This window comes from Oncorhynchus clarkii, chromosome 30 (genome assembly GCF_045791955.1).
Source record: "Oncorhynchus clarkii lewisi isolate Uvic-CL-2024 chromosome 30, UVic_Ocla_1.0, whole genome shotgun sequence".
NCBI classification, from domain to species: domain Eukaryota; kingdom Metazoa; phylum Chordata; class Actinopteri; order Salmoniformes; family Salmonidae; genus Oncorhynchus; species Oncorhynchus clarkii.
In genome coordinates, this window is record NC_092176.1 from 38,573,784 (window position 1) to 38,590,803 (window position 17,020).

Below are 17,020 nucleotides of genomic sequence, written 5' to 3' on the forward strand. Positions count from 1 at the left end.
CAACAAGGGGGAAATGTTGTATTTATCTGAAATGCTGATAATGAAAGAAGGCCAAACCGTAGAATAACAAAAAGGTATATTACACTCAGGTTTAAGCACAAAAAGGTATATTACACTCAGGTTTAAGCACGATTGTAACCGTTTTCTTCTGCGGACGAAGGATCGGACCAAAGCGCAGCGTGGTTAGAGTTCAACAAGTTTAGTAAAGTCCATAAACGTGAACACTACAAAATACCAAAACAACAAATGTGAAAAACCGAAACAGTCCTATCTGGTGCATAGACAGAAGACAACCAACCACAAAATACCCCATGAACATGGCTGCCTAAATATGGTTCCCAATCAGAGACAACGATAGACAGCTGCCTCTAATTGAGAACCAATCTAGGCAACCATAGACTTATATAAACACCTAGACTAGTAAACACCCCATAAACATACAGAACCCTTAGACAGTACAAAAACACATACATCACCCATGTCACACCCTGACCTAACCAAAACAATAAAGGAGAAAAAGATAACTAAGGCCAGGGCGTGACAACAATAATTGTATACTGTTGTGTCGTTGGCTATCATTAAATGTGACTGTTTTATATCAAATCAATTCTCTATGTGTAATTTTATTACGCAATTAAACTTATCATGTAACTTTAATTAACTAGGAAGTCGGTGCATTACGGGAAAATGTTTTAAGTGTCTGTATTTCCCGAAAGAACTCTTCAGATATGTTCATATCTTATTGATTACAGTCACTTATTAATGTATTATCACCTCATCAGTCATATTCTGAATGTCGCAAACCCTTGGATGTCTGCACCAACCCTAGCATAGAATCAGAGATATACAAATGGGTTTAATGATTTATTTACTAACTAACTAATCAATCCCAGAATAACATGACATAAACACACACACAATTAGTTCACACATGGGTTACTACATGACACAGAGGAAAAGTCCCTACCGGACAAAACCGATATGATGGCTTGGAGTCACAGTCTGTCGTAGTTGTTATAATGGATACTTCAGAGTACCATTCAGAACTGTTCTTAGAAGAGATACAGCTGCAGTCTGAATAATTGCTCTTTAGTTTATAGAGTTGTAGCCATTTCAACGTGGGGACTCCGTCCCAGCGTTCTCTGACTCTAGTTTAAATTGGCAACCATTTTAACATGTAGTGACAGCTTCATGTTTTTTGGTCGTCTTAACCATTCAAGACGTCCGGCTTCTTGTGGATCTCTTTGGCGCCGAGTAGTACTTCTTCTCTGTTGAACGTTTCAGAGTTCCAGCCAGAAAAGGGTGGTTCCATGACGCCTGATGTAAAGGCTGGCTCACTGGGGCATGGCCACTGACTAGTTAAACGTGATATGAAAGTCCATACTCTAATTTAGAAGGTTAACATCACATTTCATCTTTTCACGAATAGTTTCATATGTGATCGCACAGGATTCACAACATTTAGTTGCTAACCCCATAATTGCGAAGTGGACACAACCAAAGACACAGTAATGTGTGTTTCCTGTCCTTCATGAAACAAACTCGACATGACTGTCCCTGAAGTGTCCATGGAACATTCCCACATTCTCAAAAACACAAATATTGTTTAATTCTCCAATTTTGAGGATTAGGAGTTTTGGGAAGAAGAAAGTCTTTGTTCTCCATAGGCTCTCTCCCTCCATACTCCATGGAAGTGAAGAGAGAGAGTTTCTAGCAGGATTTTATGACCATTGTAAAAACCTGGGGTGGGAGAGAGAGTGATAGGGGGGGTATGATATACACCCTAAAAGGCCACGTCGTTGAACTGTAAAAGGTAAATGTCGAATGGTCTCAAATCTAGAAGAAATATTGATGATCTCTTTTAATATGATATGGCCCATCTTCTAATGCATCTTCTGAGAAATCCTAAAACAATTCAGAAACATGAAGCCAGTCTGAGACCATCTTGCCGTAAAGCACGTTGTTTTAATTGATGCTCTAAGGAAGTGAATACACGAGAGAAAGGGTAAGAGAACCAATCAGACACAAGGTCATAAAGGTCATAGGTTACAATCTAACCATCATTCTGTTCCTTCTAGTGACTGTAGTCGTAGCTGTAGGTGTAGTAGACGGTGCCTTTCTTCAGGTGGCAGGTCTCAGTGTGTGTTCCTGGGCGGATGGTGGTGGTGCAGGTTCCCAGGCGGTGATCTGGTCCGACGTTATTATCCCACACCTAATAATAATAATCATCATAATAACAATAATAGAAAAAATAATCATGATAATCTTCTTCCTCCTCATCATCATCTTCATCATCATAATAATAATTGATGTGATTTACATAGTGCTTTTCCAGTGCTCAAAGCGCTTTGCATAGTAAGGGGGGAAACTCACCTCCAGCTTCAGGACAGAGTTGTGGATCATGTCTAGGAAGTTGAACTCATCGGGCCAGGTGGGGTTGGCCTGGTTCTTCAGAATGCTGCTCATGCCACCGAAGGCTGGGCCATACCACACCTAAAGAAGATAATGTTGTCAATAGACTTTATTAAACGTTATTATTTTATTTATTATTGTGCTTTTAATACTAAATTATTTGTTATGTATGTACAGTTGGCTCACTTGATTGAGGAACTTCTATACGTATTTTAACATTTATCAATTAATTCATTCGTTTTTTTGTTAATTTAATTTATTATTACTTCACCTAACAAATAACAAGCCAATCACTGACATTTTCATGGTCACACGTCACTGTAGGCTACTTGATAACCAAACAAATGACAGCTGACTGTCTACTGTGTACTGTTTGATTATTGCTGTGTCTCTGTCCTTCTGTGTTATGATGTCTGTCCTGTCTGTAACATCACTGTAGGCTACTTGATAACCAAACAAATGACAGCTGACTGTCTACTGTGTACTGTTTGATTATTGCTGTGTCTCTGTCCTTCTGTGTTATGACGTCTGTCCTGTCTGTAACATCACTGTAGGCTACTTGATAACCAAACAAATGACAGCTGACTGTCTACTGTGTACTGTTTGATTATTGCTGTGTCTCTGTCCTTCTGTGTTATGATGTCTGTCCTGTCTGTAACATCACTGTAGGCTACTTGATAACCAAACAAATGACAGCTGACTGTCTACTGTGTACTGTTTGATTATTGCTGTGTCTCTGTCCTTCTGTGTTATGATGTCTGTCCTGTCTGTAACATCACTGTAGGCTACTTGATAACCAAACAAATGACAGCTGACTGTCTACTGTTTACTGTTTGATTATTGCTGTGTCTCTGTCCTTCTGTGTTATGATGTCTGTCCTGTCTGTAACATCACTGTACTTCTGTTTTATCTCCCCACCTGACAGTTTGTTGTAGTAAATAAGAATGATTTATTAACTGACTGTTTGGGTTAAATAAAGAATAAATAAATGAATAAATTCACCTTGACGTAGGGGTCTGGCTGGGAGAGGAAGTCTCCTTTCAGGTTGGAGGCACTAAGGCCCCACACCCTGACTTGGACGTCATCCAGGTCACAGTGTACAAGAGCCAGGGTGCATAGCACCAGCAGTCCCAGGGACAGAGAGAGAGAGGCCATGGTACACTGTCTGAGAGAGAGGAGGTGACAGGAGGGGGAAGACATGAACATGTCCATGTTTAGTGCTTGAAAGTATCACCTCAAACTGCATTCAGAGAGTTAGAGTAAAAATAGAGTTGAAAGACGAGGACATATTATCAGTGTTAGGAGATTAGTCAGTTGAGGAAGAGAGAGAAATAGACAAACAGACAGACAGACAGACAGGACAGACAGATAAATGGAAGATACCAGAACATTCCTGAATCAGCATAAATACAGGATATGTTTCAATTGCAGATAGTGGCTTTTGAGAAGTGTGTTTGATTTACACACTAGTATATCCTGGATGGAGGGAGATGTCACTTGATATAGAAACTGTCAGTCCCGTGGTGTTACACATTCAGTTCTGACAGCAAACCTGTCTGAGAAGTCATCCAGTGTACTCAACCAAACTGACACTTAATTTCTATATCTGCTATTGATCCAATCTAAATGTGCTTTAAGGAACGCCACTCACTGTCTGCAGTCGACTAAATCCCAGCCACTGTCTACAGAGAAAACAGAGGTAAGAGTGATGCCGATACACAGAGAGAGAGAGAGTGAGAGAGAGAGAGGTGGAAGAACAGAAGAACAGCACCAGAACAACAGATCATGTCTTACCTGGATATTCTTGAGCTGTACGTCTGTCTTCTATAGTCATCCAACTGCTGATGGTCCTTACTGTGCCATCTAGCTGTTTATAAAGATCTCAGCCCCCCCCCCCCCCACCCCTAGCTACCCCCCAGGTGGTATGTTGACCCACAGGTGGTATGTAGGACTACTTAACCAATGAGAGCACACCTTATATTACCACGAGACGTATGGAAGCCTATAAGGTGTAACAACAAATTCTGATACTATTTGTTCAATCAGCATTTCAGATACTATTCCAGATAATGTCAAAAGGCCAGCCCAGTGAATAAACAATTAGTTGAGGGACAGGGCATTACTAAGGGTGGACATGGTAAATAGTACTGCATAGAATCTGTAATTCTTCAGTAGTACCATGAATCATTATATACAGTGCATTCAGAAAGTATTCAGACCCCTTGACTTTTTCTACATTTTGTTTCTTTACATCCTTATTCTTTTAGAAAATGTATTAAAAATCTAAAATAGAAATACCTCATTTACATAATTATTCAGACTCTGCTATGAGACTCAAAATTCAGCTCAGGTGCATCCTGTTTCCATTGATCATCCTTGAGATGTTTCTACAACTTGATTGGAGTCCACCTGTGGTAAATTCAATTGATTGGACATGATTTGGAAAGGCACACCCCTGTCTATATAAAGTTGACAGTGCATGTCAGAGCAGAAATCAAGCCGTAAGATTGAAGGAATTGTCCGTAGATCTCTGAGACAGGATTGTGTTGACCATAAATCACATTTAAGATTCCTGGCACTGAGACCATACACCTTGACTTACCAGGACACACATCAGCAGCAGGCCCAATGACAAGAGAGAGAGAGAGGGGAGGAAATGGCTCACAGCAAGGGCAGGATTGAAGAAGGACAACTATGAGAGAGAGAGGAGGACATGGCTCACAGCATGGTCAGGATTGAAGAAGGACAACTAGGAGAGAGAGAGGAGGACATGGCTCACAGCATGGTCAGGATTGAAGAAGGACAACTAGGAGAGAGAGAGGAGGACATGGCTCACAGCATAGTCAGGATTGAAGAAGGACAACTAAGAGAGAGAGAGAGAGAGACAGTGGTTAACTATTTGACCATTGTTTACTGATCAAAACCTTAGGAAAACCTTGACATAGTACAGGCTCAGTGAGCACAGCCTTGCCATTGAGAAGGGTAGACACAGGAAAACCTGGCTCCCTGTAGAGGAAAGGCTGTGCAACCACTGCACAACAGCAGAACCTGAGACGGAGCTGCATTTCCTGGCAAGATGTCAAAAATATAAAACAATTAGAGAGTGTCATTTTCCCAAATTTGAAACCCTTATTCAAGGTTTCAATGACCTCTCTGATGAGGATACCCGTCCTGTTGGGGGAGGAGAGCTGTGGGTTGGCAGTGCACTACATTGCTGCCTGCCATAAGATGAGGGACAGTGTCTGACACACCAATCAACCTGCATATGTCCTCTACTGTATGCTCATTGTTATTGTTCAATGTATGGTTATTTTGACTGTATGGTCCTTATAATACCACTCCTACTGAAGCAGTGGGCTGTGTTGTGCCTGTTGTCTTCCTATAGATAGCGATCAATGGATCAATTGAGTTGAATTTAATTGAATTCAGAGAGAGAGAGAGAGAGAGAGAGAGAGTGAGAGAGATTTATATCAAAATGTTTTAAATATACTGAACAAAAAATAAACGCAACATGCAACCATTTCTGAGAGAGAGAGTGAAATACAGATCAGCTGACGGCTTCCTGGGGACCTGTTGCACCACAGTTACAGATCAGCTGATGACTTCCTGGTGACCTGTTGCACCACAGTTACAGATCAGCTGACGACTTCCTGTGGACCTGTTGCACCACAGTTACAGATCAGCTGACGACTTCCTGTGGACCTGTTGCACCACAGTTACAGATCAGCTGACGACTTCCTGTGGATCTGTTGCACCACAGTTACAGATGGAGCCCGTAGTATGGAATGCTTCCTGGTGCAGGAACCCTCAGCTGTCATAATATTTGTCAGTGATTATACATCTGTAGCTTTACTGATGGATTTCAGCCCTCTCCACAGCATTGGAAGAGGCTTCTATTGAGGCCAGAGACAGTGTTTGTATGTGGCGCCACAGAGTGAGTGGTATAACTGTAGTGTGTAAAGGCTTTGTCCCACATTACACCCTATTCACTTTATAGTGAACTACTTTTGACCAGTAGTGCTCTATATAGGGAATAGGGTGCCATTTGGGACTCAAACATTGTCACTGTAGGAGTGGTCCTTATAATACCACTCTGACTGAAGCAGTGGGCTGTGTGGCGCCTGTTGTCTCCTGCAGATAATGATCAATGGTGTTACTGATGAATTACAGATTCTATGCAGTACTATTTACCATGTCCACCCTTAGCAATGTCCTCTCCCTCACCTAACTGTTTATTAAATTCTTCCATTTCAAATGATGGAGGCCACTGTGTTCTTGTGGACCTTCATTGCAGCATCATGTTTTGGTTACCCTTCCCCAGATCTGTGCAATCCTGTCTCAGAGCTCTACGGACAATCACTTCAACCTTATGGCTTGATTTTTACTCTGACATGCACTGTCAACTGTTAGTAGTCCTACATACCACCTGTGGGTCATCATACCACCTAAAGGGTGTGTGTGGGGGGGGGGGGGGGGGGGGGCTGAGATCTTTATAAACAGCTAGATGGCACAGTAAGGACCATCAGCAGTTGGGTGACTAGAGAAGACAGACGTCCATCTCAAGAATATCCAGGTAAGACATGATCTGTTGTTCTGGTGCTGTTGTACTACCTCTCTCTCTCTCTCTCTCTCTCTCTCTCTCTCTCAATCTCTCAATCTCTGTGTATCGGCTTACTCTTCCTTACCTCTGTTTTCTCTGTAGACAGTGACTGGGATTCAGTCGACTGCAGACAGTGAGTGGCGTTCCTTAATAAAGCACTTTAAGATTTGTACAATAGCAGATATAGAAATTAAGTGTCAGTTTGGCTGAGTACACTGGGTGACTTCTCAGACAGGTTTGCTGTCAGAACTGAATGTGTAACACCATGGGACTGACAGTTTCTATATCAAGTGACATCTCCCTCCATCCAGGATCCACTGGTGGGTAAATCAAACACACTTCTCAAAAGCCACTATCTGCAATTAAGTAAGAGCCTGTATTTCTGCTGATTCAGGATTGTTCTGGTGGTTCTTTCACCTCTCTCTCTCTCTCTCTCTTCCTCCACTGATCTTTCAACTGTATTTTTACTCCTGTATTCAATACCGTTTGTGCTGTTAGTTTCAAGCTCTTATGGGACACCCATCTGACATGATAATTTCGTCCCTCTACCCTCCTCTTCTCTCTCTTCTCTCTCAGACAGTGTACCATGGCCTCTCTCTCTCTGTCCCTGGGACTGCTGGTGCTATGCACCCTGGCTCTTGTACACTGTGACCTGGATGACAGCCATGTCAGGGTGTGGGGCCTTAGTGCCTCCAACCTGAAAGGAGACTTCCTCTCCCAGCCAGACCCCTATGACAAGGTGAATTCATTCATTTATTTCAACTTTTTTTTTTACCCAGATCTATCAGTTAACGAAACATTCTTATTTACAAGGAGGGAATGGAAGGTGGGGTGATAAAATAGAAGAACTACAGTAATCTTGTTAACATGGAGCTGGAGAGGAAGTCAGATGTTTTACGTGTCCCCAACAGATTGTGTTTTCTGTTTGTTTATTTGCGTTTGTAACTTATTTTTTACTCATGTTATACATAATGTTGCCGCTACCGTCTCTTATGACTTCTGGACATCAGTACTGTGATTACTCACCACGGACTGGCAGAATACTTTTTTTCCTTTAACGAGTCTGACGCTAATGATACACTGCTCTCTCGGGAACAGGCCCAGATCCCCATGGTGTGCGTGAAGGGGAAGTGGAGAAAAAGAGGCCAGAGGGCGGGATGCATTCTGAGAATTCGTAGGCGATCGAATAAACCCCCACTTCCTTCAATTCTGTTAGCAAACGTGCAATCTTTGGAGAATAAAATCGATGACCTACGCTGATCGGGTTGTTGCTACCTGTTGCAAGATAAAATTAACAACAGGTAACAACAACCCAATGTCACAGGAAGGCCAAAAAGATCATCAAGGAAATCAACCACCCGAGCCACTGCCTGTTCACACCGCTACCAGTTAAAATCAGTACAGGTGTATCAAAGCTGGGACCGAGAGACTGAAAAACAGCTTTTATCTCAAGGCCATCAGACTGTTAAACAGCCATCAGTAACTCAGAGAGGCTGCTCCCAATCACTGGCCACTTTAATAAATGGATCACTATTCACTATATACAATGCACTCTAAACAATTCCACTTTAAATCTTCTTAAGGATTATTTACAGTAGCTATTACAAGTTCAAACCCCCGAGTTGACAAGGTACAAATCTGTCGTTCTGCCCCTGAGCAGGCAGTTAACCCACTGTTCCTAGACCATCATTGAAAATAAGAATTTGTTCTTAACTGACTTGCCTAGTTCAATAAAGCTAAATTCTTAAAAAAAAACAATCACATATAAAGATTAAAATTCACATACTTTTTGAAAAAAAGTCTGATTTGCCATCCATAGGCTCCCAGCTCCCACATGTAGTGTTGTTTTGTTAAATAAAATAATTTTTTATATCCCAAAAAGTCAGTTTAGTTGGCACCATCCATTTGAGTAATCCACTCATTCAATTTGCAGAGAAAGGAATCCGAAAAAAACCCCCTAAACTTTGTTTCAACAAGTCAAAATACGTTTATATTTACTCCTCCGACACAATAAAATGTAATCTATAATATTTATAATCTATAATTGTTATAATATATTTATAATCTATAATATCTATAATATTTATTTCGGAAAGATGTTCAACAGGAAACCGATTTTAGCAGGTGATCAACTTGGTCATGGCACACAAAAAATATTTATAAAACTGTCCTCATATGAAAACTGTTATTTGGTTTTCGTTTTTGAAGTTGCAAGCTTGAAACCTTGAACATAGACTGCTGACACCCTGTGGAAGCCATAGGAATTGCATCCAGGGAGCTATTTTACAATATGACATTTCTCTTGAATTCCTAAGAGTATGGTTTTTCTTTGGATTTTCTCATACCATATTGTATTGTGTTATATTTTTTGTGTTATATATTATTTTAACATTTCTACAAACTTCAACGTGTTTCCTATGGTACCATTGATATGCATATCCTGGCTTTAGGGACTGAGCTACAGCCAGTTTACTTTGGGCACGTCATAAAGGCGGAAATTGAGAAAAAGGGGCCTAGCCCTAAAAATTAATAATGTTTACATATCTTACATTACTCATATCACATGTATATACTGTATTTTATATACTCTATTGTGCCTTCGCCATCGCTCATCCATATATTTATATGTACATATTCTCATTCACCCCTTTAGGTTTTTGTGTATTAGGTAGTTGTTGTGGAATTGTTAGATTACTTGTTAGATATTATTGTTATATATTATTGCACTGTCAGAACTAGAAGCACAAGCATTTCGCTACACTCACATTAACATCTGCTAACCATGGGTATGTGATAAATAAAATGTGATTGATTGATTATACGCTGTACCGGCAGGATAGAACAGCGGCGTCTGGTAAGACAAGGGGCGGTGGACTATGTATTTTTGTAAATAACAGGTGGTGCACGGTATCTAAGGAAGTCTCAAGCTATTACTCACCTGAGGTTGACTATCTCATGATAAGCCACATTATCTACCTAGAGAGACTTCATCTGTATTTTTTGTAGCTGTTTACATACCACCACAGTCAGAGGCTGGCACTATGACAGCATTGAATGAGCTGTATTCCACTATAAGCAAACAAGAAAACGCTCACCCAGAGGTGGCGCTCCTAGTAGGGACTTTAATGCAGGGAAACTTAAATCTGTTCTACCAAATTTCTATCAGCATGTTAAATGTGCAACCGGAGGGAAAAAAACACTGGACCACCTTTACTCCACACACAGAGATGCACAGCTCTCCCATTTGGCAAATCTGACCATAATTATATCCTCCTGATTCCTGCTTACAAGCAAAGATTTAAGCAGGAAGCACCAGTGACTAGATCAATAAAAAAGTTAAAAGCTACAGGATTGTTTTTCTATAGGATTGTTTTGCTAGCACAGACATTTTAATATGTTCCGGGATTCCTCCGATGGCATTGAGGAGTGCACCACATCAGTCATTGGCTTCATCAATAAGTGCATCGATGACGTCGTCCCCACAGTGACCATACGTACATACCCAAACCAGAAGCCATGGATTACAGGCAACAAGCATGCTGAGCTAAAAGGTAGTGCTGCCGCTTTCAAGGATCGGGACTCTAACCCGGAAGCTTATAAGAAATCCCGCTATGCCCTCCAACGAACCATCAAACAGGCAAAGCGTCAATACAGGACTAAGATTGAATTGTACTAACCCGGCTCTGACGCTCATCGTATATGGCAGGGCTTGCAAACCATTACAGACTACAAAGGGAAGCACAGCCGACAGATGCCCGGTGACACGAGCCTACCAGACAAACTAAACTCCTTCTATGCTCGCTTCGAGGCAAATAACACTGAAACATGCATGACAGCACCAGCTGTTCTGGAAGACAGTGTGATCACGTACACCACAGCCGATGTGGGTAAAGACCTTTTAAAGAGGTCAACACTCACAATGCCGCTGGTCCAGGCGAATTACCAGGACGTGTACTGCGAGCATGCGCTGACCAACTGGCAAGTTTCTTCACGGACATTTTCAACCTATCCCCCCTGTCTGTAATATCAAAATGTTTAAGCAGACCACTATAGTGCCTGTGCCCAAGAACATTAAGGTAAACTGCCACTCACATCAACACCATTATCCCAGAAACCCTAGACCCACTCCAATTTGCATACCATCCCAACAGATCCACAGATGATGCAATCTCTATTGCACTCCACACTGCCCTTTCCCACCTGGACAAAAGGAACACCTACAGTATGTGAGAATGCTATTCATTGACTACAGATCAGCGTTCAACACCATAGTGCCCTCAAAGCTCATCAATAAGCTAAGGACCCTGGGACTAAACACCTCCCTCTGCAACTGGATCCCGCCCCCACGTTGAGGGAGAGGTTGTTGTCCTGGCACCACATGACCAGGTATCTGACCTCCTCCCTATAGGCTGTCTTGTCGTTGTCGATGATCAGGCCTACTACTGTTGTGTCATCTGCAAACTTAATGATGGTGTTGGAGTTGTGCCTGGCCGTGCAGTCATGAGCGAACAGGGAGTACAGGAGGGGACTGAGCATGCACCCCTGAGAGGCCCTTATGTTGAGGATCAGAGTGGTGGATGTGTTGTTACCTACCCTTACCACCTGGGGGCAGCCCATCAGGAAGTCAGGAATCCAGTTGCAGAGGGAAGGGTTTAGTCCCAGGGTCCTTAGCTTAGTGATGAGCTTTGAGGGAACTCTGGTGTTGAACGCTGATCTGTAGTCAATGAATAGCATTACATACATAGCATTACATCTCACATACTGTAGGTGTTCCTTTTGTCCAGGTGGGAAAGGGCAGTGTGAAGTGCAATAGAGATTGCATCATCTGTGGATCTGTTGGGGCGGTATGCAAATTGGAGTGGGTCTTGTGTTTCTGGGATAATGGTGTTGATGTGAGCCATGACCAACCTTTCAAGCACTTTATGACTACAGTCTAGAGTGCTACGGGTTGGTAGTCATTTAGGCAGTTTACCTTAGTGTTCTTGGGCACAGTCACTGTAGTGGTCTGCTTAAAACATTTTGATAGTACAGACTCAGACAGGGAGAGGCGGAAAATGTCAGTGAAGAAAGTTTCCAGTTGGTCAGCGCATGCTCGCAGTACACATCCTGGTATTCCACCTGGATCTGTGGCCTTGTGAATGTTGACCTGTTTAAAGGTCTTACTCACATTGGCTGTGGTGAGCGTGATCACACAGTCTTCTGGAACAGCTGGTGCTCTCATGCATGTTTCAGTGTTATTTGCCTATCTAGCCTTTAGCTCAGTGCGCTTGTTGCCTGTAATCCATGGCTTCTGGTTTGGGTATGTACGTATGGTCACTGTGGGGACGACGTCATCGATGCACTTATTGATGAAGCCAATGACTGATGTGGTGCACTCCTCAATGCCATCGGAGGAATCCCGGAGGAATCCCATTTGCCAAATAGGGGGCGAAGGAGAGCTTTGTATGCAACTCTGTGTGTGGAGTAAACTCCTCAATGACGTCAGAGGAATCCCAGAACATATTAAAATGTCTGTTCTAGCAAAACAGTCCTGTAGCTTTGAACTTTTTTAATGATCTAGTCACTGGTGCTTCCTGTTTAATTTTTTTTGCTTGTAAGCAGGAGTCAGGAGGATAGAATTATGGTCAGATTTGCCAAATGGGGGACGAGGGAGAGCTTTGTATGGTCCAGTGATTTTTTTCCCTCTGGTTGCAAATTTAACATGCTGATAGAAATTTGGTAGAACGGATTTAAGTTTCCCTGCATTAAAGCCCCTGTCTACTAGGAGTTCCGCCTCTAGGTGAGCGTTTTCTTGTTTGCTTATGGTGGAATACAGCTCATTCAATGCTGTCAAAGTGTCAGCATCAGTCTGCGGTGGTATGTAAACAGCTACGAAAAATACAGATGAAAACTCACTAGGTAGATAGTGTGGCTTATCATGAGATAGTGTACCTCAGGTGAGCAATAGCTTGAGACTTCCTTAGATATCGTGCACCACCTGTTATTTACAAAAAGACATAGTCCACCGCCCCTTGTCTTACCAGACGCCGCTGTTCTATCCTGCCGGTACAGCGTATAATCAATCAATCACATTTCATTTGTCACATACCCATGGTTAGCAGATGTTAATGAGTGTAGAAAAATGCTTGTGCTTCTAGTTCGGAAAGTGCAGAAATATCTAACAAAAATATCTAACAGTAATATCTAACAAGTAATCTAACAATTCCCCAACAACTACCTAATATACACAACTCTAAATTGGTGAATGAGAATATGTACATGTAAATATATGGATGAGTGATGGCGAAGGCACAATAGATTATATAAAATATAGTATATACATGTGATATGAGTAATGTAGGATGTGTAAACATTATTAAGTCTCAGGGCTAGGACCCTTTTTTCTCAATTTCCGCCTGAATGACATGCCCAAAGTAGACTGTCTGTACCTCAGGCCCTGGAGCCAGGATATGCATATAATTGGTACCATTGGAAAGAAAACCCGTTGAAGTTTGTAGAAATGTTAAAATAATGTAGGAGAATATAACACAATAGAAATGGTAGGAGAAAATCCAAAGAAAAACTAACCAGATGTTGTTTTTTCAGAGAGATACCGTCCTCTCATAAATGCAAGAGAAAGGTCATATTGTAAAATAGCTCCCTGGATGCAATTTATATGGCTTCCACAGGGTGTCAGCCGTCTATGTTCAAGGTTTCAGGCTTGCAACATCAAAAATTAATAAGAAATAACAGTTTTTGTGTGAGGACACAGTCTAAAAATCTGTGTTGTTGCGCACCTGCTAATATCGGTTTCCTATTGAATATACTTCTTTATGAAATACATTTTATAGTTTGATTACATTTTATGGTGTCTGAGGAGTAAATAGAAACGTATTTTGACTTGTTGAAACAAAGTTTAGCGGTACATTTTCGTTTTCCTTTCTCAGCAAGTTGAACGAGTAGATTACTCAAATCGATGGCGCCAACTAAACAGACTTTTTAGGATATAAAAAAGGATTTTATCTAACAAAACGAGACTACATGTTATGGCTGGGAGCCTTTGGATGACAAATCAGAGGAAGTAAGTGTATATTTAATCTTTATATGTGAATGTATGAAACGTGCCGGTGGAAAAATATTTTGATGTGGGGCGCCGTCCTCAAACAATCACATGACATGTTTTCGCTGTAATAGCTACTGTATATCGTGCAGTGCAGTTAGATTAACAAGAATTTAAGCTTTCAGCCGATATAAGACACTTAAAGTTGGAAGTTTACATACACTTAGGTTGGAGCCATTAAAACTCATTTTTCAACCATTCCACAAATGTCTTGTCAACAAACTATAATTTTGGCAAGTCGGTTAGGACATCTACTTTGTGCATGACACAAGTAATTATTCCAAAAATTGTTTGCAGACAGATTATTTCACTTATAATTCACTGTATCACAATTCCTGTGGGTCAGAAGTTTACATAAACTAAGTTGACTGTGCCTTTAAACAGCTTGGAAAAATCCAGAAAATTATGTCATGGCTTTAGAAGCTTCTGATAGGATAATTGACAATATTTGAGTCAATTGGAGGTGTACCTGTGGATGTACTTCAAGGCCCACCTTCAAACTCAGTTTCTCTTTGCTTTACATCATGGGAAGATCAAAAGAAATCAGCCAAGACGTCAGAAAATAAAATGTGGACCTCCACAAATCTGGTTCATCCTTGGGAGCAATTTCCAAACGCCTGAAAGTACCACGTTCATTTGTACAAACAATAGTACACAAGTATAAACGCCATGGGACGCCATGGGACCACGCAGCCGTGGGACCACGCAGCCGTCATACCGCCCAGGAAGGAGACGCATCTCCTAGAGATGAACGTACTTTGGAGAGAAAATTGCAAATCAATCCCAGAACAACAGCTAAGGACCTTGTAAAGATGCTGCAAGAAACAGGTACAAAAGTATCTATATCCACAGTAAAACGTGTCCTATATCAACATAACCTGAAAGGCTGCTCAGCAAGGAAGAAGCCACTGCTCTTAAACCACCATAAAAAGCCAGACTATGGTTTCCAACTGCACATGGGGACAAAGATCGTACTTTTTGGAGGAATGTCCTTTGGTCTATTTGGCCATAATGACCATAATGACCATCCGGGAAGCACGGGGGTGGCAGCATCATGTTGTGGGGGTGCTTTGCTGCAGGAGGGACTGGTGCACTTCACAAAATAGATGGCATCATGAGGAAAGAACATTTTGTGGATATATTGAAGCAACACTTCAAAATGTTTAAAATCAATAATAAATATTGGAATTGATTTGAATTATGCGCCCATCAGTTTCACCGGAAATTGTCCCACTAGCGGGACACCAATTATTAAGAAGATTTCAAGTGGAATTGTTTAGAGTGCATTGTATATAGTGACTAGTGATCAATTTATTAAAGTGGCCAGTGATTGGGTCTCCATGTAGGCAGCAGCCTCTCTGAGTTACTGATTGGGTCTCCATGTAGGCAACAGCCTCTCTGAGTTAGTGATTGGGTCTCCATGTAGACAACAGCCTCTCTGAGTTAGTGATTGGGTCTCCATGTAGACAACAGCCTCTCTGAGTTAGTGATTGGGTCTCCATGTAGACAACAGCCTCTCTGAGTTAGTGATTGGGTCTCCATGTAGACAACAGCCTCTCTGAGTTAGTGATTGGGTCTCCATGTAGACAACAGCCTCTCTGAGTTAGTGATGGCTGTTTAGTAGTCTGATGGCCTTGAGATAGAAGCTGTTTTTCAGTCTCTCGGTCCCAGCTTTGATACACCTGTACTGACTTCGCCTTCTGGATGGTAGCGGTGTGAACAGGCAGTGGCTTGGGTGGTTGATGTCCTTGATGATCGTTTTGGCCTTCCTGTGACATAGGGTGCTGTAGGTGTCATGGAGGGCAGGTAGTTTGCCCCGATGATGCGTTGTGTGATACAGCCCGACAGGATGCTCTCGATTGTGCATCTGTCAACGTTTCTCAGAGTTTTGGGTGACAAGCCAAATTTCTTCAGCCTCCCGAGGTTGAAGAGGCGCTGTTGCTCCTTCTTCACCACACTGTCTGTGTGAGTGGACCATTTCAGTTTGTCTGTAATGTGTACGCTGAGGAACTTAAAACTTTCCATGTTCTCTTCTGCTGTCCATTTGATGTGGATAGGTGGGTGCTCCCTCTGCTGTTTCCTGAAGTTCACGATCATCTCCTTTGTTTTGTTGACGTTGAGTGAGAGGTTGTTTTCCTGACACCACACTCCGAGTGCCCTCACCTTCTCCCTGTATGCTGTCTCATCGTTCTTGGTAATCAGGTCCACTACATTTGTTTCCTCTGGAAACTTGATGATTGCGTTGGAGGCGTGCATGGCCACGCCTCCTGTTGAATGCTGAGCTGTAGTCAATGAACAGCATTGCTAGATAGATATTTCTTTAGTCCAGATGGGATAGGGCAGTGTGCAGTGTGATGGCAGTAGTGGGCTTGTTGGGGAGGTATGCAAAACGAAGTGGGTCTATGGTCGCCCACTTCAGGTTGCATGTATGCTGATAGTGTCATCGTTCAGCTAAAGACGCCGAGAAGCACAAGATATTACAGCCAGTCCGTGGTGAATCGCAGGCCTGATGTCCAGACGTTATTTTCGGTTGGAGGCACTAAGACCCCACACCCTGATGTAGCTGTCATCCAGATCACAGTGTACAAAAGCCAGTAGCACCAGTAGAGAGAGAGAGATTGAAACTATCAGTACAAACTTAGAGAGATGTATATACAGTATAATATAGAATAACCACCAGAACAATCCAGAATCAGCAGAAAAACAGGCTCTTATTCAGTTCAGTAGATAGTGGCTTTTCAGAAGTGCATTTGATTTTACCCACCAGCGTATCCTGGATGGAGGGAGTTGAAACTTGATATAGAAACTGTCAGTCCCATCCAGAATCAGCAGAAAACAGGCTCTTATTCAGTTCAGTAGATAGTGTTACACATTCAGTTCTGACAGCAAACCTGTCTGAGAAGTCATCC

General features: G+C 42.0%; 1 protein-coding gene across 1 annotated transcript; it reads right to left on the reverse strand.

Moving 5' to 3' along the window:
• Window positions 1-234: 234 nt before the first annotated feature.
• Window positions 235-3,574, reverse strand: LOC139390035 (perforin-1-like). Its single transcript, XM_071137146.1, has 3 exons — window positions 3,415-3,574; window positions 2,374-2,493; window positions 235-2,212 (listed from the first exon to the last, which is right to left on the reverse strand). The coding sequence occupies exons 1-3, from the start codon at window positions 3,565-3,567 to the stop codon at window positions 2,075-2,077; spliced, it is 411 nt and encodes a 136-aa protein (XP_070993247.1). The 5' UTR covers window positions 3,568-3,574; the 3' UTR covers window positions 235-2,074.
• Between the last annotated feature and the right edge of the window lie 13,446 nt (window positions 3,575-17,020).

Bases quoted from the DNA above. Each gene is read 5' to 3' on its own strand.
- LOC139390035 (XM_071137146.1), bottom strand. From the start codon at position 3,567: ATGGCCTCTCTCTCTCTGTCCCTGGGACTGCTGGTGCTATGCACCCTG. The intron at 2,494-3,414 runs GTGAATTTATTC...TATCTTCTTTAG, and splicing joins AGCCAGACCCCTACGTCAAG to GTGTGGTATGGCCCAGCCTT. The intron at 2,213-2,373 runs GTGAGTTTCCCC...TATTATTATTAG, and splicing joins ACTCTGTCCTGAAGCTGGAG to GTGTGGGATAATAACGTCGG.